The sequence below is a fragment of the Cyrtonyx montezumae genome, unplaced genomic scaffold (genome assembly GCF_038088225.1).
Source record: "Cyrtonyx montezumae isolate F1298 unplaced genomic scaffold, pur_monq_1.0 scaffold_18, whole genome shotgun sequence".
NCBI classification, from domain to species: domain Eukaryota; kingdom Metazoa; phylum Chordata; class Aves; order Galliformes; family Odontophoridae; genus Cyrtonyx; species Cyrtonyx montezumae.
In genome coordinates, this window is record NW_027071914.1 from 15,834,004 (window position 1) to 15,858,641 (window position 24,638).

At 48.7% G+C, this 24,638-nt stretch overlaps 1 protein-coding gene across 7 annotated transcripts in view; it reads right to left on the reverse strand.

Annotated features, from left to right (window-relative positions):
• Positions 1-14,795: 14,795 nt before the first annotated feature.
• Positions 14,796-24,638, reverse strand: part of RAPGEF6 (Rap guanine nucleotide exchange factor 6) — a 97,230-nt gene continuing 87,387 nt past the window's right edge. For 5 of the 7 annotated variants that reach the window (XM_065734851.1, XM_065734849.1, XM_065734850.1 and 2 more), the window contains 4 exons: positions 22,711-22,930; positions 20,325-20,836; positions 16,392-16,703; positions 14,796-14,883 (listed from right to left, as the gene is read on the reverse strand). In XM_065734851.1, coding sequence (XP_065590923.1) covers positions 14,858-14,883; positions 16,392-16,703; positions 20,325-20,836; positions 22,711-22,930 — 1,070 coding nt within the window. In that variant the 3' untranslated portion in view covers positions 14,796-14,857. The remainder of the gene's footprint in view (positions 14,884-16,391; positions 16,704-20,324; positions 20,837-22,710; positions 22,931-24,638) is intronic. The other 2 variants (XM_065734854.1, XM_065734852.1) reach the window with 1 other exon arrangement.

Consider the following 24,638-nt stretch of genomic DNA (forward strand, 5'->3'; position numbering starts at 1 on the left):
AGTGCCACATCCATCCTTTCCTTCAACAGTTCCCTTAGTTACACTCAGTAGTGCTGTATTCTCACCTTTCTCACATCACACATCACAGACATCACTGCTGCGTTACCAACACTGGGTTGCCATTACCGGCAGAGGGAAGGAAAGGGAACTGGAGGTGGCTGAGAGAAGGGATTTTTATTAAGAACCAAAGCAAATGATCAATTGCTGAGGGGACTGCACTAAATGCAGCAGTGGAGGGTCTTGGGGTTTGAGGTGATTTTCAGGGCTCGGGTGCAGACCCTGCTTGGAAAGGCAGCCAAGGGAAACACTGCTGTGGGAAGCTCTAAACATGGATTATTCCAAACCCAAGGCGCTGCTTCACCAGTGTGGCTGGAAACGTCTTGAGGTGGGAAAATATTCTTCAGCTCAACCTGGAATTTGCAGAGTATGCAACATGTGTGGAGCCAAGCTCTCATACCACATTTTAGCAATAATTAGTGACTTATGACACTGGGAAAACAGGAACTAATTAAACGCTAAGAGAAGAGACACCACTGTATAATTAGACTAGGGATACTAGACCAGGCAAGGAAAGATTTGGGACCTGGAAGCAAATTCATCATTCCAGTCTTGCCCCCATGCAGACCCTGTGCCCAGCACCGGGTGCAGAGTGCTGGAACGAGGCCATGGCCCTGGAGGACGCCCTGCAGTTTCCTTCTGCCGTCCTAATTGAGTTTTTGTGCTGAAAAGACACTTCTTCCGGAGGCACAAGAAAGGAGAAGGACGGGTCCTGGCTGTCTTCCAGAAAGCTCTACTCGTTTCAACATCATTCTGAGATTTAGGCCCTAAAACGAATTAGAAATGGACCAGTTTTGCACTGTTTAATGGGGACTTGTACAATGCAGAGCGTGCAGTCCAGGTCTTCTGCTGGCTGGGTCTGAAACCTTCAGGGTGCTGTGCATTTTATAACTCAGGAAAAACCCATTTGGGATTTCTAATCAACAAATTCAAGGTTTCCATCAGCCAGATGACGGTCCCATCATTCTGCACTTCAGAAATAACCGTGCACGTGTTGTTCCACTAAGGGCAAATGTATGTCATGCTATCACAGTTTGTCCCCACCAACCTCTAATGAAGGCTGGATGAGGAAATACTACAGTATTTAAAGAAAAAAATGCATTGTTGTTTCTGTAAGCGTGGCCCATTTCAATGGTGCTCCCTCCTGCAGCCCTATGTGCACTCTGAAAACACGACATGACATTGCACCCCAAACAGGACTTGGCACTTTAATGCTTTCTCAATTCATACTGCACAGAGACAAAGGAATGAGCTGTTTTACCACGTGAACTTTACAACCAGAAAAACCGAGCACGTGTCGGTACTGCTGCAATTTCATCTGGTCTCTGGTCTCCACAGCATATGGTCTGATGGTGCTATTCCATTTTCTGTCCCTGGGAGAGCAGTTTGGAACGGAGAGAAATAGCATGGTACATTTGAGTTTATGGGGTATTAAAAGGGCTACAGTGAATGGTAGCCCAGGCACCAAAGTGAATTATTTATAGCTCAATTGCACTTTCTCCCAAACTACCCTTCAGATGGGTCAGGTCTCGGATATATACATTCAAACCTTGTTAAATCCAAAGTCAAGACCGTATCCCACAATGTGGACACCCCAGCACTGCATCTAAAGATGTTTGGGTAAAATTCCTTCAAAACTGGCACCCTGGGAATAACAGAGCTCAGCTCTCAGCTTAGGGAATGACACAGGTTTGACATAAATCTGTTTTTTCCCTTTTGGGGTGGAACCTCCAATGTACCATGATCTAGGGAGGGGATGTCTATTTTCCAAACCAGATACATCTTTCCATCCTGGCAATACTGAGTTAGCCAAGGTATCTCTTTGCACTCAGTTTGCATCCCACGGAAACCAAACATGCACAAAAAATGGATCCAGCTCTGCACTGCAGAGAGATGCAGAGATTTGCTGCATCCCTTCTGTGCTGCTGTGATGTGGATTTTGCAGTTTGTAGGACAGGGTTGGCCTTCCCAGGCAGCCAGAGGGGCTTTTGGATCAGAGGAGGAAACACTCATTTAAAGAATCCCTATGCTTGCTACAAGTGAACCAAGATGAGATTGCAAACTCAGATTTTAGAGCAGGGCTGGACAACATTACTGTTCTATTCCATCAGGTCCTGAAGCATCAGAATCCCATCCCAGTGCTCCGTGCCCAACGGGATGCACTAATTGGCCATCACTCTCCTGCTCTATGGGGAGAAGAGCATTTGGCTGCCCCCGTGCACAGCCCTCCTCCAACACAGACATAAGCATGTAGAGCAGAAATATGATCTCAGCAGTAAACTAACGAGTGCATATTTTTATGGGATGCGATAGCACATTAATTGATTTTATTGCAATTTATGGCATTTGCATAATGATGTGAGTCAGTATGAAGATAGAGAAGCAGGGGGTTATGAGAAGCACTGCAGAGTCTCATTCTCAAGGAGCAGAGTCCAACCCCATTATGTTCACACTTTTGTTTTCTTGGTTTGGTCACACTGTGGTTTTACTTAACTTTCTGAAGCAAGCGGCAGCACTGTGCCAACACACTCATTCCCAACAGCATCTAACAGAGCTACCTAGCAAATATCTGATTTCATCAGCTGATTGGATTTCACCTCTAATAACAGATTTTTAAAACCAAGAAATCAGATTTGCACCGTTATATCCCTCTATCAAGCACTTCTTCATCAAACCAACGACCTCACTCAGCTAATGGCCAGAGAAGAGGTGCCACTTGCTGAGTGCATTGCTTTTTCCCCTCATTTCCCATGTTTAGGGGTTGCAGAGACACACGGTGAAGCAACCCCACTGCCTCCATCAGCAGCACAAACCATCTCAGCGCAGGATGTGAGGGCAATTAAAGGGATAACATTATGACTTAAATGCAACTAAAGAACATCTTGTTATCCATGAGCAACTCCTTAGGTTGAACAATGAGGAATCAATGCAGTGAGTCTCCATTTGAGTGGAAGACGTATGGGCTCATCAGATATCTTCACAATTGGAATATCTTTTCCAGCACTGATGGCACAGCAGCTGAGATCTCTGCATTAAAAGCAATGCTCAGAAGGCACAGCTTGGCCAGCATCATGCAGAGCTGCTTTGAATGGGAGCACTGCCCACAGATCCCTCATCTGAGAGGTGCAAACACTGAGCAGACCCATGGACAATGGGTTTCACTGTGACTTACAACCCCCTGGCTCTGTTCAACTCCATACCAACAGGACTGCACCACAGAATTTCCCCTAACAGACTCCAACAAATGCATATTGATGGAATGAGAATTCTAATTATAAGCAACAACTAAGTAGCTGCAATTAGTGCTTGTTAACAAACTTGTGCCACTAATTAGACTACCTTTCAGCAGAAGGCATTGTATCTTGATGTACATTATTTCTGCTATTGTACATCCATTCTAGATCCCCCTCTCTGGATCCAGTCCCACACACGAATATCCAACAGGGCACATTTATGGTAAACAAACTCCCACAGTGCTTCCCAGGCCATGCTGCAGCCCAGGGATTGTTTCCTGAATGCCAGCAATTAGAGTAATTAAAGTGATAAAGCACAAAAGAAGATGTAGGAATTAATCAGGTCTAGATGAGATCCAAATAATTGCTTGTGTATTCAAATGCATAAACACAGTTTTGGTGCTAACATCAAACTGACAGCTGGAATACGGCGTTCCTTGAAAGCAAAGCCAGTCCTGCAGTGGTGCCTTTGGTTGGTGGCTCAGCAGCTGGACCAATCCAACATGGGACAGCACATGAGAGCACCAGCACAAAGCCAGTGCTCAGGGCAGTAGCACAGTATGACTTTGCTTTGGCATCAAGGGGAGCACAACGATGTCTGCGAGCCCTGGGCATAAGGAATGGGCAGTGGGAAGTCACAGCTCCTCTCTGGAGCAGGATGGGACAGCACGGCCCTGCAGCAGCTCCGTGACCTCATGGAGAACATGGGACATGGGCTCTGAGGGGACAGGGTCCCTCCACAACGCATCACAGCTGCACCCTGCCCATCACCCATTTCTGTTCCTATAGGGTCGTGTGATCAACAACTCGTCCCTTATGAACTTGCCATCTCAATTAAATACAGACACTGAGAAAAGCCCAGAACCAACCATGGATGGAAACAAGGTAAACATGGGGGAACAAGGGACAGGAGCAAGAACCCCGGCCAAGGGGAGAGAACACCCAAGGGGGACTTCAGCATTTCTCCTTCCTCTCTCCTCAGAGGAGCAGAGGCTGAAGTCATTTCCATGCTACGAATGGGTGTGCTTGTACTCTGCTAGATAGAATTACATCTACAGATGGTCTAGACAAAAAAACACCGCTAATTTTAGCTTAGGCAGAACCATGGGTATGTAGCTGGGGAAATGAAATTAGATGCACTTTATGTACTTCCTAAATTATCAAGAAGAGCTAACTCCATAAATAAATACCAGCCAAAACCTAACCTTGTGTTTGATGCAACACTGTTTGTATTTTTTTTTTCCACAAAATTTCACAAGTAGTGAAAAAGCATATTTCTTCTTGTACATGTGCTCTGACACTGCTGGAGCAGGGGCACTTTTTGTCTATCTTGTAAAATCCCATTATCACACAGTAATGTGTCCCTAGTACCCTTTATAGATTATTTTTCCGCATTTCCAATTCCGTTTAAATAATTAGTGGTAATTGCCCTAAGCAAACGGTTACCAAGCAATCCAATACTGTCAGCACTCAATTTGTGCTGTGGAGATGCCCTTGTCTTCACACGGAGCCCTGAGGAGGACAGGCAGTACGGATGTGTGCTGCTCTGCTCTCATCTGCATGGAGGCAATTAGCAGAAGAGCGGGCACCAAAGCAACCCCTACGTTCTGGCAGAGGTGAGAATAATGGAGGAAATCTGGAGTGCTCAGAGCCAGTTCTCAGAGCTGTCTGCTGGGAAGGGGTTCTCTATCTAGAAAGGCTTCAGGTCCTCCAGCACGAGCAACCGTTGAATCTTCTGAAACAGCCACAGGAGCCTCCAGATGTGTGTTGATTTCTCAAACTACCACATTCCTCTTTAATACCATTGCTGTGACACCCATCCTTCCTCCATCAGCACCATACGATGTTTTCCAGGTGTAGAAATTCTCTGTTGCATAAAATATATTTCTGAACACTGTTGGCACTGTTAGTACTTCCGTAGTGCCGACGTGCAGCGCTGCCGTGTGCTACTCTTCATTTACGTTTCGACCCTTCAGCTCTTCAGACATGGAAATCAAAACCTTCTAAATCTATGGAATAAATTACTGTCTTTGTTATGAAGATACCACTAATACAATTCCAGCCGATTCAGAATATTCTGAACTGTTGCTCATGGCACCGCTTCGGGATAAAAATGAATGTTCAAACAATTTCATACTTCAGCACAGTGATATCTCCACAATGCATCAGCCTGGATCCACGTAATTATAAAGTGAAACTAAAGTGTATTTTAAAAGACCTTTCCCTCATTTCTCTTATATGTAAAAGTCCCATCACTCATGCGTGCACGATCGCTGTAATTGCAGAAGTGGTACTGTAGCACTGCTGGTTTGACAGGGAAATTATCTTCCTTTTCCTTTTCCATTTCCTTTCCCTTCCTTTCTTTTTCACTGTGTTATTTTCTTTTTTTGTTTGTTTGGTTTGTGGTTGATTTTGTGTTGTGTTTTTGGGGTTCTTCCTTGAAAGGCCAACCAAGTAACCATCCTTCTGTCCTCCTCTGAGGCAAATCAGAGCAACCTGACATGCTGGGAGCTGTCCCTGCCTATAGCAGGGGTTGGAACCAGATGATCTTAATGTCTCCCCCAACTCAAACCCTCCTATGATACTGTGAATCTGTTGGTGAGTATTGCAGCCAACACGAGGGCACAGCCAAGTGTCACAGCCACAAAAAAGGGAGCCATTACCTCTGGCCACCACGGAGAGAGTCAAAAGAGAAGGAACAAGGGAGTACCTGAATCCCTGCAGGAGATGGCAACACAAGGAGCAGAAACAGGGAGAAAAGGTGATCTTGCACCTTGCTCAAATCACCAGTGTGCTGCTTGAGGAGTGCATCTTGCCCTCAGTTTTGCTCTCTGGGTGTGTGGAGAGCACCACAGCTCTTCCATGGGATTGATGCCCAAGGAGACAAACCCAAGTGCTGCCGCCTCTGTTGGAGGTGATGGAGAAGAGGGTCAACTCCCTCTGGAGTTATCAGTACAAGAACATGGGTTATCCATCCACCATCCAGGCAGGTGTTCCTGTCTGCTCAGAACATCAGGCACAGAAAGCGGGCATTATTTCATGCTGATAAGTATTTTATAGTTATACATCAAATCTCTTCTTTGGATTTCAGTAAAATCTTATCAAAATAAATAAGTCATTTATATGCAGGATCGTACAAACGCTCTCCACTCTGTCTTTGTCTTCCTGCGAAACCAGCAGGCTGCACTCGCCTTCAGTTACCTGGGTAAACAGATTGCTAATATAACCAATATATGTGCTAATATTCCTAAAGCATCGTTTTACAAAAGGGCAAAAATGTTTGACCCAAACAACTCCCAATATGCTTCATGTGTTACTGCGGATAGAAATTTCTCCTGCCTTTCACTTTAGCATAAACGGAAAAACAACTGCAACAAAAGCCCTTGAAAATACGTTCAATAGAAGAAAAGTAAAAAATAAATCATCATCAAACCTCCAGAAATTATTTTCTCTTTGCCGTGAGCAGTTCTGAACTCATCACAGCTCTGAGAAGTTCTGGTTCCTGCCTCAGAAACTGCTCAGAGCTGGAAACATCTGCTGTCCAAACTTCCAAGTGTCAGATCGGTGCCCAACTCAGAACCCAAAGGGGAGAAATGCAGGAGTACATGGGGGCCTCAAAGCACAGCTGGGCCCCTCGGGGGATTTGGAACAAATGAGACCTGGTTTTTTTTTCAGCCTCTTAGATTTTGCCTGCAGAGAGCCTGGCAGCCTGGGGCCTCTGGGTGTCCACAACACCCACTGCTGCCACCTCCATCCCTGCAGCATGGCTACGCCGACTCCGTGTGCTCAATGTGATCCACACACCCATCCAACGGAGCCCTGGAGCTTTGTCATCTCTACAGGCCACTGCCATGGTGAAGTGGAAGCCCTTGATGATGCACATCCAGGGGTGACCCTCTTCAGCTGGTGCACAGTTATTGGGCTCTGTGGGCTGACAGCACATTTGTCTGCTCACTGAAGAGCGGGACTCTGTCACTTCCCCATGGGTATGCAAATAGCATCTAACAAGTCAGGATGGAGGGGCTCAATGGCTTTGCTCCCCATCACCTTTGGCCCCATCCCACCCTGCCCATGGATGCATGAAAAGTAAATCTTCAGCAAGAAACGTGCCCCTGTGTAGCAATCCTAAAGCACTTCCCCATTACTCTGGGGACAGGCAGAGCATCATCTCATTTATTTTACACTGGGTTTGTTTCCTGCTCCACACACCCAACAGAGCTTTGCAATTTCGGGTTCACTCCTAGGAAACGTCTGCACCCACAGTCCCAATCCCTGCTCCCTTTTCTAATCGTGGAAGCATCTCTGTTCCAAACCCTCAGGCTGGTGCCAAATGGCTCTGCACATGCATTACAACCAGCTGGACGGGAGATCTTTATTTCTGTTTTATCCTTCTCACAGCCCAGAGACAGGAGCCTGGCAGCGAGGAGCCCTGCATCCCAATCAACGGTCTGGCATGGATGTGCAGAGAATCCTGAAGAAGGAAAGCATATCAAAGCTCAGTACGGCCAACCTTCCCCCCCCTGCCCTGCAGAATCCATGGAGGCAAGTTTGTACACACTTAATTTTCATTAATAAAAGCAATAGGTGTGGACCGCTCGAAGTAGCTTTGAAAGTAATAACTCTGCATGTGAACCTGGTGCCCCCAAATGGACCTCGGGACCACATTTCCACTGGTCACTTTCTGAGGATATGACCACACGAGATTATCAGCTGATACATTCCTGTCAGGTGCCAAACCCTATCACTTCCATTCTGGATTCAGGTTTAGATAAAGGGCCTTGTCTTGGTTAGAGCTCAGACCAGGAGTTATGTGGAAGGGTGGAACTCAAGCAAGAAAACAGTTCCTCTTCATGGTTGGTTTTTTTTGTCACTATTATGTGCTTTCTGCTGCGAGGTTTCTTTGTCCTTGGCAGAATGATATTTAATAAACCATAATGCCACTAATTTGCCTGGGTTTCTAATGAGGTTGCTCTGAAAAGCTCTGTTCCTTTATCCTCGCGTTTCATTAATGAAATAAACTTTGTTCTCATCCTGTCCTCTTTGCTGGGGTGTTTCATCTGCTGCTCTGCTACTCCTGAGCTTTTCAGCCAATTTCATACACTGCAGCATAGATGATGCCAGATCAGAAAATGCTGCATTATCACCTCCAATTAAGCAATCCAGCTAAGTGAATTCAGCAGGGAGCAGGAATGCCTTCCGATCCCTCGGCCTGTTGTTGTCTCCATGTTTCAATCTCTCCGCCAGATTTCCATTTCTTGGCCAAATTTTCTTTTTCAAGGGGTTGCCACAGCCACTTACAGAGACGTGTCACCAGTCTGAACCCCGACACCATCTATCCCAGTGCCTTCCCCCCCCAAAACCCAAACAACTGCACCCGAGTCTCACACCAATGCGTAAAAAACAAATAGTTCACAGCTCGTGCTTAAAATGGCCTTCAATGGGCACCTCCTCCCTGGGCCTCCCCCCTGTACAGACACGTGGTTGGGTTACACAGCCGAGCTCTCCCAGGCTTCCCACCACAGGCAGTGATGTCGCAGTGATCAAGGCTTAAATCCCATTCCAATCCTCAGTAACTCATGAGCTGGGTAACTGCCCAACCTCTGCACTCTTTGCATTAAGGGCTCACGGGGATGCTCCCCCCAGGGCGCACCCCACAATTTGCCCCCATGCCTGCTCACATCACCATCATTTTCCCTTCCTCCCCATTTGTGGGGCTGCTCATTACCCCAGGGCCCATCTTTGTAGATAAAACGCCCATGGAAGTGCCATTCACCCAAAGAGCTGCCTCTGTCCATCAAGGCTCCTCGGACTAAGCACAAGAAACACTGCCCATCAATAATTGAGGAAAACTCCTTCCCTGTGTGTTATTTTTCATCGCAATGATGTGTTATTAGTTTATAGATATATACTTTTTTAGCTGAAGGCTTTTTTTTTTTTTTTTTGGCAGCAATTTGGCCTTCACAATAACGGATTTTACTGGGAAAAAATAATCCCAGCATCTTGGAGAGAAGCTTGATGATAGTCACCGAGCCTGGTTTGTCGTGCTGTGAAATGGAAGCACAGTGCCATCTCTTGGGCTGAGCACGGCCTCAGCTCTGCGATCCCTCTCAGGAGTTTTTGTTTTCCCCCAAAGCTGCAGCAGTTCATACATGCAGTGCATGGCACAGAAATAATGGCAGGTGAGCCAGAGTCCAGACACGTCCCGCGATTAAGATCTTGAGTTACTGACTTGAAATTGACATCAGAAGCCTATTAAACGCTGCTGTGGGCAATATGGATTTGACATTGAACAGAAGCACAACACAATGGCAAAGTGTCCCCATGAACAACAAAACCCCACAGAGCTGCAGACATTCCCCCCCCGCACGGATGGGACAAAGCCACGCCACGCTGCAGCCAACCACAGAGCCAGCACTGAGGGAGATCTCCATCCAAAGGCACTGACTGAAAAGCCTCCAGAGCCCCAACCAACAATGAAAGTCTCATAACACAGACACATATAGATACAGCCTAAGGACAGAACTCAGCACATCTCCCAGTGCCACTGTGACTGCTCAGCTCTGTAGGGCTGCACGGAGCAGTTCATGCCCGCAGGGAAAAAGCCCCACAGTCCTTCTCTGAATCTCCTCTTCTCACACTGGTTTTTATGATGCAGTTTCTCTGGGCACTGGGGTCAGTTTGGTGGCTTTGTGAAACATTCCTTTTCTTCTTTTCCCCTTTTATGCAGAGAAGCTCAGATGGGGACTTTCCTCTGACCTTGGGGACACTACGGGTGGCTTAGCCACCAGCTACGGTGTTACTCAAGCCTTAAAAGTGAGTGGGAATGTCTGCACAGACATGCAGAGACACAGAGCTCCCTCATAAGCTCCCATTCATCCTATAAAGCACTGATGACACGGTGCTGCAGGGCAGCAAACCACACAGCACTACCACCAGGCATGCAGTGCTGAGCAAACCCAAGGAGAGCAGGTGCTGTAGCATCACAGCCCTCACCCCGCTTCTCGTGCTCGTGTTTGTTCTTCCTGATGTCAAACGCATCGTTGGAAGAACACACAGCCTCGTTTAGAAGTCACATCTCCAACTGAGTTTAATTGCTGCTGCTGTAAAACCAAGGGTGACTTCTACCCAACGTGATTACCTCTGCAGATGGCAGAGGTGGACAGCAGAGGCACTGCATGGTGCAGGGGAAGGGACCTGGGGGGGCTCAGCACCCCACACTGGGACACGGCCCCACTCTGAAATCTCTGCTCGAGACCCTCCTCGCCTCCAGTTGTGTATCAGTACAGGAATTCAAAAAGAGAAAGCAAGGAGGGGTGGCACAGCCCTTCCCCTATGGGTGCTGCAGATGTTGATGGATGTATTGCACCACAGAGAGGGATGCTCGCAGCCAGATCCATCCCTGTGGTCACGCTGGCAGACCGATCCAGGCAGCTCTTGTAGTGCCATCCACACCCTCAGCCTCTAAGACCCCCCCAGCTACATTAATCCAGAGTAGGGTTACACCCCTACACACCCCAGAACAGCAGGCTGCAGGTGCTGTGCTCACAGCCAGCAGTCCCCCACCTCACAGCTCTCCCCACAGAGATGGGATGACTCCACCACTTTGCTCTGGACCTCCCCCAGAGCACACAGGCTTCTGCTGAATATCAGCACCATCCCAAAATGAAATGTGTGCTGCTCCCACTACTGCCCCACGGCTTTGTGCAACACAGCTCGTGCTTGCTCAGAAATGGGCGTGCATTTATAACACTCCACGGTACCTGACGCTCCCAGCTATGCTCCTAAAGCAGATCTTGGAGTGTATGACATCAAGCTGCAAAGTTTGGAATTGCAGATATGGTTACGACCTTCATTTTTACCACTGCTCCTAAGCACCAAATGCAGGCAGAGCTGCGGCTGCAGCTCAGCAACCACCACTTCCCCCCCCCACCCCACAGCCACAGCTCCTCCCTGGTGGGTGCTGAGTGGAGGTGCGTGGGACCCTCCACCATCAGATCCCCCAGTCAGGAATGGGAGAAATGAGAGCACTTCCCACTGTTGCACACCTCCAGGACCCTTAGGAAAGTTAAAAGCACCCAAACCACGTGACAAACCCTAAGAGCTGTCAAAAGCATCGTGGGTCCCAAGCACTAAGTGCTTCTCCTGAACCAAGGGAGGATGAGAGCCACTTCCCCACCCCCGAGCACCCCTGCAGCACTGCAGGGGCTGAGCAACCCACCAAAGAGGAGTGGTCCCTAATGAAACTGCTGCTCTGTTTGCTTTAAAAAGGGCATTTTCAGCAGTGTGCTTCCACCCCACAGTGCCTTCTCACCTGTGTGGCTGTTTGCTGACTGCCCTGGGCTCAGTCCCAAAGCACGGGGAGGAGCGGGGATGGGAGAAGAGCCCCTGGATCATCCCCACCACCTCCATGGGCACGGCCAAAGAAGCTTCTGGATGTAGATTGTTTATTGATTCCAACATATTAATAGATTGGATAATAAACAGTACTTTTAAACATTCTCTTAACCAAAAATATAACAAATATTTACAATCACTCAGTAAAAATACAAAAAGCATACAGAGGCACTGTCTTTCTAAAAGACATAAGTGTAAGAGGTATCAAAAAATAGGAGACAAACATTGCTTGTTACAGAATACTTTACAATCACTGACTTGTGCAGTACAATTGCTATTGGAATATCATTACATCTGTGCAGTTTTGCCAATATGCTCACATAGTTAGAATTTAATTAATACCAAGCTCAACTGCATTCCAGGTATATCAAAAATAAAGATAAAACAATAAAAAGCACAAGGTAAGCAAAAGCTGGATTGGGAATTCAAGGTGATTACCCTCTATACAAGCGTCCTAAAGTACAACGTGTCAAGCTTTTCTAAAGAGAGAGTATCCCTTTCTTCCTCTGCTCCTGCACAGGCAGAGGGAAGCTTATCCCAGTTCTAAGCCCAACGCTTTATAACAACTTCCATGCCAGCATCAGCTCCCCACGTGGGACAGGCTCAGCCACGGGGACGGCCAGCACACACCTCCGTGCCATGCTCTGCACCAGGGCTCCCTGCCTGTCCCCTCTCTGCTGCTGCAGAGGACGGCTAAAAGCTCTCAGAGCTGCTCTTCCAGAGGGTTTGTGCCGGGTGAAATGAGGAATGCTTAAAGCTTTCACCCCCCAGCGAAGAGCAGAGGGGGCAGCTGGGTGCTCGGCAGAGCCGGGGCTGAAGGATGCTGAAAAAAAGGGATAATGCCTCTTCGAAGGTGCTCCAGACACAGCACACCCCGCCATCGGCCCCGATCAATGTGATCGGTTCGTTTTAAAACACACAAACGGAAGAAATCGCAGCAAGGACGAGCGGGAGGGGTTTATTTACAGCGGCCGTATCGGGCAGCAAGGAGACACGAGGAGCAGCAGGCTGCCGCTCACTGACACCCCTCAGCGCCCCGAAAAGCACCGCGGAACGCACTGTGATGGCTCTCATGGCTCTGCCACCTGCGGCCACTCACAGCAGTGCAGGGACACAGCAGCCAGCGCAGCCCACTATCCCTGCGGGACACCCCACCATCCCTGCGGGACACCCCACCATCCCTGCGGGACACCCACAGCCTTTGTCCAACACGGGTGGCTCAGAGCCCATCCCCACACATCAGCTCCGTCCCCAGCGCTGCTGTGCTGGAAGGAACCACTCTCACGTTAACCTCTGATTCACTCTTAAGGCCTGAGCAGCTTCACAAAGCTCAGGAAGGCCTCAAAAAAGCAAAACGCGTTACGCGACGCCTCGTGTCAGCTTTAGCATCACTGTTTTCTCCTCACCACGAGGCGGCCCCATCACAGCACCAGCAGTGCTCCCTCAGCACCACGGGGCAGCACACCAGGGGCTTCGGGTTGGCTTTGGGATGTGTGTCACATACACCTCACACCCCCCCCACACACATACAGGAAAAGGAAATAATAAATCTTAAAGCTCTTCACAACGATGGATATAGAAATCATTTCAGAGGCACTGTAAAAATGACAAACATCTTCTTTCTAGCTTAGGCTGTAAACATCACAACGAAGGTTTACAATTAAATGTTTAAATACATATTATTCACACATTCATGTCCAATTTAACACTAGAACGGGGCGTCGTGTGCTGGAAGGAAAGGAAAACGCACGGATTTCCAGTTTTAACCCTGGGCACTCTGGTTGGCAACACAAAACCAAAGCAAACCAGCAGCAAACAGAAGCTCGTGCACACAGGGGCTGTGTGCAAGGCACAGCCTTCGGGGTGCCAGCAGCTCCAGGGCTCCTACCCGAGGTTTAGGACAGCACTTCTTGAGATCACCTCTATTTTCCAGACGAACAGATACCGGTTCTAATCCCCCATAAAACACACTGCACTCACACCTACGTGTTATGCCATCCGTGAGGACAGGAGGCAGCAGATACACCAGTCTGGGATCACCCAAGAAAGGCAGCAGCCACAATCCAGCAATAAAGAGGGAATCTCTTACCCTGTTGTGAGGACCAGGGCTCGCCAACACTCAGAGGACGACATCTCGGAGCAGAGCTCCTTCCCCTGCGCCTGCCAGCCCCCATATGGGGTTGGGGAGGGCTGGACCCTGGGATTGCTTCCAGCTGGGCTGGCTACGCCCCTTCCCCAGGTGCTCAATCATGGGCTCAGGCTGTGACTACACAGCCATCTAACGTTCGGTTTCACTAATTAACATGTGAGAAGAAGGCAGCTTTCTTTATCTACCTACTTGTTTTCTAACCTTTGCTCCTAAATCCCACGCAGCTCTGGCAAGAGGGCTGGAAACCCACAGCACACGGTTAGCTCTAGGCTGCCAGCAGCACCTCTGCATGCAGAGGCCAGCCAAAGCTTCAAACTCACCCAGCAGCTGAGAGCAGCAGCTGCCACGTCTCAAAGAGCTGCTAAGCAGGGGAGCAGAACGTGGGCTGTGCCCTTCATCAGCGGGCAGCTAAGAAATATGAGGCTCAGCTGTGCTGGAAGGCAGTGCCAGCAGATGGCAGTGCTCCCCAGGCTGGCACAGCACCTTGCTGCTCACACCATCCTGCACACGAGGTTTCAGAGAGCACAAGGCTTCACGGGGCACTCGTTTGCCATCATCATCAAGGTTCGGCGTTAACCAACCAGAGAGCTCCCGACACAAAGGAAATTCCCATCCCCCACCAGCCCCCCCCCCCCCCCCCCAAAAAAAAAAAAAGACAGAAATTTAAATTAATAAATTATTTTCAGATATTGCAGCAACGTCCTTCGGTTTTTGCTGACTTTTTTTTTTCTTTTCTTTTTCTTCGGAGTTCATAAAATAACACTCTTAGATTCGTGGTGTAGAAAATAACGAGGAGGGAAATCTACCGAGGGTCGGATGGTGTCCTCCAGGAGAATGCATCCTGCCCCGCTCCCGGTGCTCGGCCTGGGGGGGCTCAGAGCAGAGGGAGGGGACAGCAGTGACCCGAGCAGTCCGTGACAGAGGAGCGAGGTGAGCAGCAGCAAGTCGTTAGCGTTCGCTAACCAGATCCTGTGGTCCTCCTTCCCGTGCCTGTGGTGTCTGGAAGTGGCTTACAGCTCGATGGTTACACCGCTGACACTTGTTCATCTTCTGCAAAACAAGAGAAGACAGCGCCTTACTCCATCGGCCTGCTGCACACAGCACAGAGCACAACCCAACCAACCGTGGTTCTGCTCACGCTCCACCGCTGCCCCGCGATGCTTTCCCTGTCTCAGCCACACGCTGGGTCCCCGTCGAGCAACCTCACGTGGTCTGAGTGCTGGAGGCACACAGCTGTGCACTGTGCACTGGGAAATCCCACCGCCTCCAGGGGGGCTCGCATGCAGCCCCCGACCCGGGGACCCAGGGCAAAGCAGTCCATCAGCTCCCAGCATGCAGTGATGGTTGTGAAGACGTTCCGAATGAAATCAGCCGGGCACTTGCAGCACAGGGAGGGGTGCACCTGCAAGGGCACGGCTGCATTTGGTTCAGAAGCGCCAGGATGACGATGTTTGAAGCAATTGCTTCCTTATCCTTAACAGCAGAAAGATTTGATATCGCTACTGAAGGGACACTGGGCAATTTTAAGAGTTTGGCCCTAAATTTGGATTTGCAGAGCTAATATACGTGTTTAGTGCCATTAGAACGGGCCGAGATAGGACCACTGTGCATCAGGAATTGTTTTCATCCCAACTGATGTTTGCTTTAAGCCAGGCAGATCGAGAGAAGCGACCACAACACCCTCAGAAAATCATCAGCTCACCAGAAAGGGTACAGAGAGATCACAACAGCGCGTAACAATTAAAAGCAAATCAGCAGATAAGCAGTCGAGGGGTAACTGCCCTAGCTGGGTGTTGGCACCACGTGAGAGCACTCTTTTCCAGCAGAATCTCTTGTATTCTGATCATGGGTACGTGTGTATCAGGATATACGCTGTGCTCCGCAGCGTTGGCTGTTGCTTCAAACAAAAGTGAGGGGGATTTCACTGCAAGGGACACTGCCAGGGGTCAGCTCAGGTTCTATTAAATGCACTTTTCAGAGGAATAAAATGTTACTGCTGTTATCTTCAATGTTTTTAAGCTCATACTGCAGAAATTCCTATAGGGACAGCACGTGAGAGTGCCAACGGGACACGAGGGGAGAGCTGTACAAAACCTGACCACGGCAGAATTCAGAGGAACCAATTTAGGTCATCACCCCCAAAACAGTGGGATGCCAGTTAATTAATCCAGGCAGGCTGGAGTTCGTCCGCACATAATTTAAAGCCTGACAGTGTCCCTTAACTCATCACCACTAACTGGGCACAGGTTTCAAAGGAAAACCAGCACCTCCATGCTCGTGAGCGTCCCGTCTGGATGGGGGAGGGCTCATCCGGAGCCATTAAAAGTCTGTTTGGTGTCAACATGCTTTTTGTGCAAGGAAGGTGTTCTTTTCCCAGGTGTGTGTATACACGAAGGCAGATGCACACACACACACACACACACACACACACACACACATCTCTGCGCAGTTAGAGACGAGCAGTTTCGAAAGCCCGGAGCGTCCCTGTGAAGGAAGCACTGCACAGAGCCATTAACACGGCGTTAATGAACATCTCCCGAACCAGGTGATCCACATACCATCCTCTTCACTATCTGTGCCAGGCAGATCTGCTAGCTGGGGGCCGGACGGCTGCCGACTATGCCACTGAGGCATCTTCGATGCAATACAGGCCACCGGGTCGCTCCCGAGAGGGGCTGACGAGAGTCTAGAGAGGTCACTGTGCAGCATCTTTGACCTCTGCACTGCCACACTATAGTCGGGAGGTTTTAGGTGTGGGTGGTGGGGCGATCCTTCCTTTATGTCCGCTAAAGAAATCCCCATATATCCCGGAGGGGTGGGCGGAGGCTCCCTATACCTATCGTCCTTCTTAGGTGAGGTGACACAGTACACTGGCACGAGAAATAAGCAATGGAAATGTTAAGGAAGAAAACAAAGGAAACAAAACGTTAAAAAATCATGAAATGTTACAATGGCAAAACAGAAACTGATAACAAAATGCAAATGCAGAAACACTGGTTATAACGACAGCAGCAGATATTTATGCTTTCGTTTATGCTTGGGACTTATTTCGAGAAGTCAGAGCAGCAACAGAAGCAGGAACTGACCGGGCAGGGTGCCCAGCTGGAAGCACAGCATCCCCTACAGCCAGCCTGCAATGGCAGAGCTCGGCGTGCCCCTGCTGGACGTGGAAAGCTGCTGGTGCCAGCAGAGCTGCTGCAGCCAGGGCTGTGTGAATCTGGACAGCCCAGGAAGCCAAAACTGCAGCACTTGAGGCAGCAGCCTGGATTTCTCGGGCACAGCACTGGCACCCACGAGCAAGGACTGCTCACTGACTCCAGTGGCACTGCCTCCATGAGCCAAAAGGTGCTCAGGGGCTTCCCAGAAATTCACTCTAGTAAAACAGCACCGTATTAACTGATGTGGGCTAAGAGATTTAACTTCTCCATCAGCTGTGCTATGGGAATTTGAAGAACTGTATCACACGAAGCTGCTCCTACGAGGCAAAGTATATACAGAGCCTGCACTCACTGTTTTGCACTTCCCAGTAGTACATAATGGCTCAGAATAAACGTACTTTTAATTACTTTTTTATCCCGTATCTTAAATTCTCTCTTTACAGATGATGAGTAACCAGAAATAGCCTCTGGAAAGGCTCCACTACACCTTCTGCACTCACCAAGAGGCTGCTGACAGTAACATTTCATTGCAGCAGCCCTTTGCACAGCTCATCCCCTGCCTTCCTTCCCCATCCACTGCTCCTTCACACCACACAGGCCCTCACCCCAAACCTTCAGTACACGACCTCCCCTCCCACCCATCCCAGCTCAGGGGCTCATATGCATGTTAAATTGGGCTTTTTCCATATAGACATTGCAACAGGACAGTTTCAAAGCCAGGATAATTCCAAAATCTGTTAGAGCAAAGTAAATTTGCCTTCTTCTTGTGGACGCATTTAAAACAGTGCATGCTCACGACAGATTCAATTACTCCAAGAGCTGAAATATCTTCTTTTCTCACAATAAGGCGAAAGAACAAAAATAAAGCTGCATTTCTGATCGTGTTGGGGACTTGTGTGATTCTGGGCATAAGTAGCAGGGATGGAAGTTGGTTTATAACGGACAGCCTCGGTACATAGGCCTGGATTCTAGTAAAAGAACACTGGATTCATGTGGTAGGAGCTTTAACACATGTACGTGGGTAGAGGCAGAGGCTCTGGTTGTCAGAAACCATTCTCATGTAACTTCACTTGGTTGGGTTTGAGGTAGGGTTAGGGTGGGTATATTCTCCTATAAAGGAGATAGCTCCAGTTTACCTGCAGCTACTAATGAATCTCATCATGAAGGCTGGAATAATAGGTAGTTTGGCTCTGCTTTCTTTCATAGTATTTCACAAATGTTATCGAAATAAACAGCACTTAATATCCAACACTTTTTGTCACTCAATACCCTCGGGGTTACAAACCCTCCCATGAGCTGTCCTGCAGGGCTGGGCATTTTCTTGCAAGTCCTTTACCCTCTCCTATTGCCACCAAGATATTCCCTCCACCTAAAAGTCACATCCCTAGGCCTTTCTCCCCTACATAGGTGAGGTACTTTAATGTTCTCTTACTGCCTATACACTCGCAGAAATATTAAACCCCTTCCTTCTCCACGTGTGCTATCACCAGATGAAACTCGGGAGGGATCAACTGAAGCTTGGTACACAGCTTGGGAAATCTGTTACAGCATTAGGAACTAAGGAAAGCCGTTCAATAATCAAGATCTGACCTTAATTAGACCAGCAATGTCATGGTCTGTGTTCCTCATCTTTTAAGTAAAACCTACCCAAGGTGAAAATGAAGTATATCGCACATCCCCTGCAGAGCAGCTTATTACCTACATGGACATTCACTTTATGAAGAAAACAGGGTGAAATCCTACACCGTGGTCAAGGGAAACCTAACTAAGAGGCAGAAATAAACTGTGATGTGTACTGTGGGTAAAAGCTACAAGAAAGCTTTTCCATTTGGATGTACAGCGATGGCCCATCACCATCCCACACTTTCTTGCTTGCAAAGCAAAAGGTTGCAGCAAGAACTGTTTGGTGCTGCAGAATGCAGAGCTGGGAAGTCATCGCACCCACTGCTTCTGCCAAGAGCACACTCTGCCATTAGTGTGTGGGGAGTGGCTTTCCAGCCCTGTTTTAAAGGTTTCAGGTAAGAAAGCTCATGCCAATTCTTGTGGGGACTATTCAACGCCAGTCCTCATTAAGCAAATGAACTGAAGATTCTCGTTTTGTTCACAATATCCTGAATTCATGCAGTCATTACAGACTCTGGTAACAAGCTGCTCAAAGAGAATAAGCAAATGGAGAAATAAAGCAAAAATATCTTTGGCATGTTGCATGATGATGCACAGCTAACAGATTAGCATTTGCAAACCATAAATCCTATCCACCTATATCAGCTCTTTAAGCAGGTAAATGCATGCTCTGCTGAAGTACACACAGAGCACTGCTTACCAGCATGCTGTGACTGCATACAGGATGCAAGCTACACGGTGCAAATGCCATTAAAAACAAGGGGAGAAGCTGTGAGCAAACATAGCATGTCCTGAACAGCTAACATGCCATACCCTAAAACAGCTCACCAGCAGCTGTGAGAGGTGACATGGGCAGAGTGCATGCACAGGAGTGAGCTGTGAGCAAGTCTGCTGCAAGGGACCCCATGCTGCCTCTGTGACTTGGCAATCCAAGACCTCCACCCTGTGTGCAATGCTGACTCAGGCGATTACCTTTGATAACATAAGCCCTCTAGCAATCTAGGTAGTAATTAAATTGCATTTCAGCTGCACTCATGGCTTTAGAAGAGTTCAGAAGCTTTGCACTCCGTGTTTTATCTTACTCATAGCCCAGTCCCTTCTGTTTGAGAAGTTTTGCCACCGAACTCACTAGGACAGCGGAAGAACATCTCGCCTGGTGAAACCACGCACCTTTGAGAAGACATTTTATAAGGCTTTCTCCTTTCATTTGCAGCCAAACTGCAGCTGTGTAACCAAATAAGTGACAAGTGTGAATCTCAAAGCTTTGCCCTCGAGCTCCCAGGGGCAGGAGTCCCGCAGGAGGAAAGTACCCATTCCTCTCCCTCTCTGGATCATGGAAAGTCTGCACTGTGAGGACCCTTTGAGGAGCCAATGCTTGCTGCTCCTCGCCAGAATGAGAGTCTGCACTGATGAGGGTTTCAAATTCCGAAAAGACAAAAGGTCGCACTACAGAGAGGAACTGCCTGACATTTTCATGAAGACAATTCTCCCGCAGATCCAGAAAGTGTTTGGGAAGTGTGCTGCTTTGTTATTTCAATATTCGTCTGTTTGAAAACACACTGCCTGAGCAGTGCTCTAATTAAAACCACATGGAAAGCTGAATTTAACATGCAATCCAGCCCCCGCATCTGCTGATGTCATTTCTTAACAACTCAATACCAAAATGCAGACCAGATGTAGAAGCTCCCATACGCCGTTGGCTTGCCTTACCTATCAGGCCTTTCTCTGTGCTCGAAGTAACAGTTTTGTAAGTTGCATCAGTGCCAGGTTTAGAGTCCAAAACCTCCGTCTGCTCTGACGTCGAGTTCTCCAGCCCCCTGCGCTTAATGGTCCCATAGTTTGTCTCGTACGTGTCTGACAGGGAGCTCGAGGAGGCCCAGCTCTGCCGAGACTGATCGAGCTCCGTGCTGGCTTTCGACTGCCTGTTAGTTTTGGAAAAGGCTTCGGAATATAAATAGGCCTCCTCTGAGTAACAGTTTGTGGGCTCAACCTCAGCGATAGGTCCGTCCAGCTGGGTGTGGCGGTAGGAGTTGAGGAGATCCCAGCTCTTCTGGTTTGGGATATTCTGGAAGTTGTCGTGAGAGCTACTTGAGCACGAGGTCCAGCTGCCCCGGCCGCTGTCTGCTGCCTCCACTGTGATGTGCTCGTGGGAGATCTCCTCGTTGCTCATGGACGAGGTGAAGGCCATCCCTCTGATCAGAGTGGGCCTCGTGACCGACCAGCTGCGTTGGAAACAACAGCAACGAGACACTCAGCAGCTTTGAAAACAATAAAATTTCTCGTTTAAACAAATGGCTGCTGGAAGCTCTAGCCACCGTCACCACGTAATTAAGAAACAATCAGAAGCAGCCAGGTTTGCAGGAATTCAGAGTACAGGAGGTTGCAACCAGTAGACTCTTCCTGCTTATGTGAGCAAACACACAGGAAGCACAACATGAAAACTCAACACCGTCTTTCTGCAGTTTACCGACACTCCGGAGGCCAAGGAACTTCTCAAATATGCGCAAAAAACTCCTTTTCCCTCTGCTTTTCTATTTGACAAATTCTAGCATAAAAACTGTTTGCTTACCTCCAAAACCTAATGAAAATAAGGCATAGAAAAGCAGCCACAGCCCATGGATAATCTGCCTCTGATGTGCAACCAGAGCAGTGAGTTTAGCAAGCAGCAACTCACAGTGCTTTGGCACTGAAGGTGGCTTTGAACATCCAGAACCAGAGGTGCCGGGGACCCCTGCAAAGCACTCTGCTCAGCACAGGGACTGCTCGGACTGCACTCTCAGCATGTGCTATGCCTTTGAGAAAAGGGAATTTCTTTCATTTACAAAGCTCACCTTTTACTGCCCATTTCAGCACAACGGGATAAATCAAACCTATTTCTTAAAAGCTGCCAAGCACATGCTAATAATCTTTTTCACACGGGAGAGAACATCGTGGAATACCAGCACATTAAAACCAATTACATAGGAACACACAGCTCTTCGTAGTGTCCAAGCACAAAAAGATTAGACTGCTTTTGAGACGACCTACAATGATTAGAATTGTAAGAAGAATCTCTCTCATTGACTCAACTCAAGCCCAAAGAGTCACAGTTGCTAAGAGGCACCTCAGGACACGTTCTCATTGCACTCAGGTAACAACACCTCTTGTGCAAGGGGCAGAAAGCTTCCACTCTGCCTAAGCAACAAAGAGAAAGGTAACAAAACAATCCTTAAAAATCTTCTTGGAGTATGTTAAGTGATGGGTGCTGCTGGCCGAGGTGACTGCTGGCATCCTGTTCTGCTCTCCTGGTACTGCAGGGTGAGTGCTTTGTTAAACATCACACCAGCTTTTAATGCATTTGCAGCCTCCTGCAGAAGACATCCAGCTGAACCCACTGATGTAATCAAGCTGTTGTCTATCCACGTAATAAAGTTTCATGGGAAAACTTCTCAAGGCCAATACCCCAGCTTCTGGGAAGAGCTTAACACCATCACAGAGTCACAAAACCATAGGGGTTGAAAGGGACCTCTGGATATCTCCCAGTCCAACCCCACTGCTAAAGCAGGCTCCCTACAGCAGTCGCTAAGGACAGCATGCAGATGGGTTTTGAATATCTCCGGAGGAGATTCCACCACCTCTCTGTGCAGCTTGTGCCAGGGCTCTGCCACCCTCACAGCACAGAAGCTCTTCCTCACGTTCTCATGCAACTTCCCACGTTGCAGTCTGTGCCTGGTGCCCCTTGTCCTGTCACTGGGCACCATCAAAAAGAGCCCAGACCTGCCCTCCTGATGCCCTTCAGATACTGATCAGTGCTGACCGCATCCCCTCTCTTGGCTCTCTCTCCCCGAGGTGAACAGCCCCCAGCCCTGCAGCCCTCCTCAGGGCTCTCCCCAGCAGTTCCCCATCTACCAGCAGCTGGGGAGCCCCGTGCAGTGTGCAGTGCTCCAGATGTGGCCCCCACAGGGCAGAGCAGAGAGGAGGAGACCCTCCCTCACCTGCCGGCCACGCTCTGTGCCATGCACCCCAGGGCACGCTCCTGGTCATGGCCAAGAACCAGCCTCCCTACAGCTCTGTTCCTCCCTCTTCCACCAGAAGAGCCAGGCCCAGCGTGCCTCACCCGGGGCAGGGCTGCCCGTACTCTGCCTGGGAATGCTCCTTCCGTTCCGTCCCCGCAGAGTCCACCACGAGCAGTGACTGGGACAAGCTGCGCTCGTCCTGCAGCGCGGCCGACATCGAGTCCACGGAGCAGTTGCTGACGATGCTGGAGCGGGAGGAGATCTCACTGTGACTGGAGTCTGAGAAGTTGTCGGATTTGGTGGAAGGAATGAGGGCATAACCTAAAGGAGAGAAGGAGAAAACGTCTTGTTCCATGACAAACACTGCGGCTCTTCAGGAGAAAAAAAAGAAGAAAAAAAAAGTCAAGCCTAACTTGATTACAAACTGCCCACTGAGGTTTTCTTGGTACTAAAGCCTTCAGCATGCCAGCATCTAGTCCTGCAATTTATTAACACAAGCCAGGTGCCCCCAGTAACCGAGCAGCAACTGCACAGATCCACACCACATGGTTACACCGGTACAGACAGGAGCAACGTCTGCACTGTGCGCAGGGGGTGGATGGGTCAGAGCTCTCCTGTTCTGCACCATTCAGTACCAGTACGACCACAGCGTGCTCCCACAGCTTCCCCTGGCTGACTGTCATGGAGAGACTCACTAAAAGATTTTGGCAGCGGCTGAGGAGCTGCTGGGTGAGGTAAAAGCAAGCCATCAGCACCGGGGATGAGCCAGATGGGCCGTTTCAGCTTTATGAGCTGTTCCAGGATTAACAGATCAAGAAGCAAAAGTGGGAAACACAACCACAGCGGGGCCAGGACTGCAGGAGGGAATGGGTTCAGAGCAGAGCAACACACTCCTGCTTGGAGGACCCGAATGCAAGTGATGTGCTTAGCCCCATATATCCAAACCTGCTACAGCACCTGGAGTGGACATCAGAGAGAGCATCTTAGGGCCTCCCATGTGTGCTGGCTACATGCATCCTGTGTACTGCCCTGCTGCCACAGCTGAGGTGACTCAGAACAGGACACCAGTCCCTAGACAGTGTCAGAAACTCCCTTAGTACCGACAGCTTGCCTAAAACATTTATTGCAAGCATCTCAGAGAAGAGAGGGAAGAACTGCAATGAACTGAATTTGGCGAACTTCACCTGTGCTGGTCTGAGGGCAAAGCACGCCCTGGGGTCCTCTGGGGATAGGTAGCAGCCCCCTCCAGCTCAGGAAAGCTGCAGAGAAGTCCTGCACTGTGCTGTTTCATCAGCCTCTGACTGCCTGAATTCAAGACGCTCAGATTTCAAGCTCTCTGTAGCATATATCTCTCAGGATAAGTCCACGCACCATCTCATTCTGTTTCTGCTGTCAGGCAACAAACTCAGGAGGTGTCTGGTGTCTGTTACATCTGTTCAGTTTGTTGTTTGTTTGAAATACTTTCTCTCAAGTAACTGTTCCACAGCTGTTGCTCGCTCCCATTTGCCGGAGGGCAATAGGTCCTGGATCAATGACTGTTTTGTTGCTGTTTTTGTTTGTTTGCTTAGATTTATTTATTTTTCTTGGTTCACACTGAGTCTCTCCGCTGCAAATCCACTGCAGGTCAAGAAGTACATCCTTTCCTTATCCTGCCTTCACTGGGAGCATAGAGACTATATGATATGCCTTACAGTACGTGCACAGCATTATAAAGTTAGAGCCTCTATGTGAAAAACCCTGGGTCAACAGCTGCTTCACATATATGCCAACGGGTGCCTGTAAATTAATGAAAACACTGCCTTCTTGCTTTACAGGAGACCATACCAATACACAGTTGGCATGGTCTTTGGATTAGTGTTTTTTTCTCCAATTTCCTGCCAATTCATCCATTTTGCACTTCATTTCTACCTACATACGCCTTTCAGCTGGACTGTCACACATTCACATCAGTTAGGTGAAAATGAGAAGTGATCGGGAAATTAAAAACCAAAGCAGTACATACAAGTTTAAGGCCAATGCAATTTGGTCC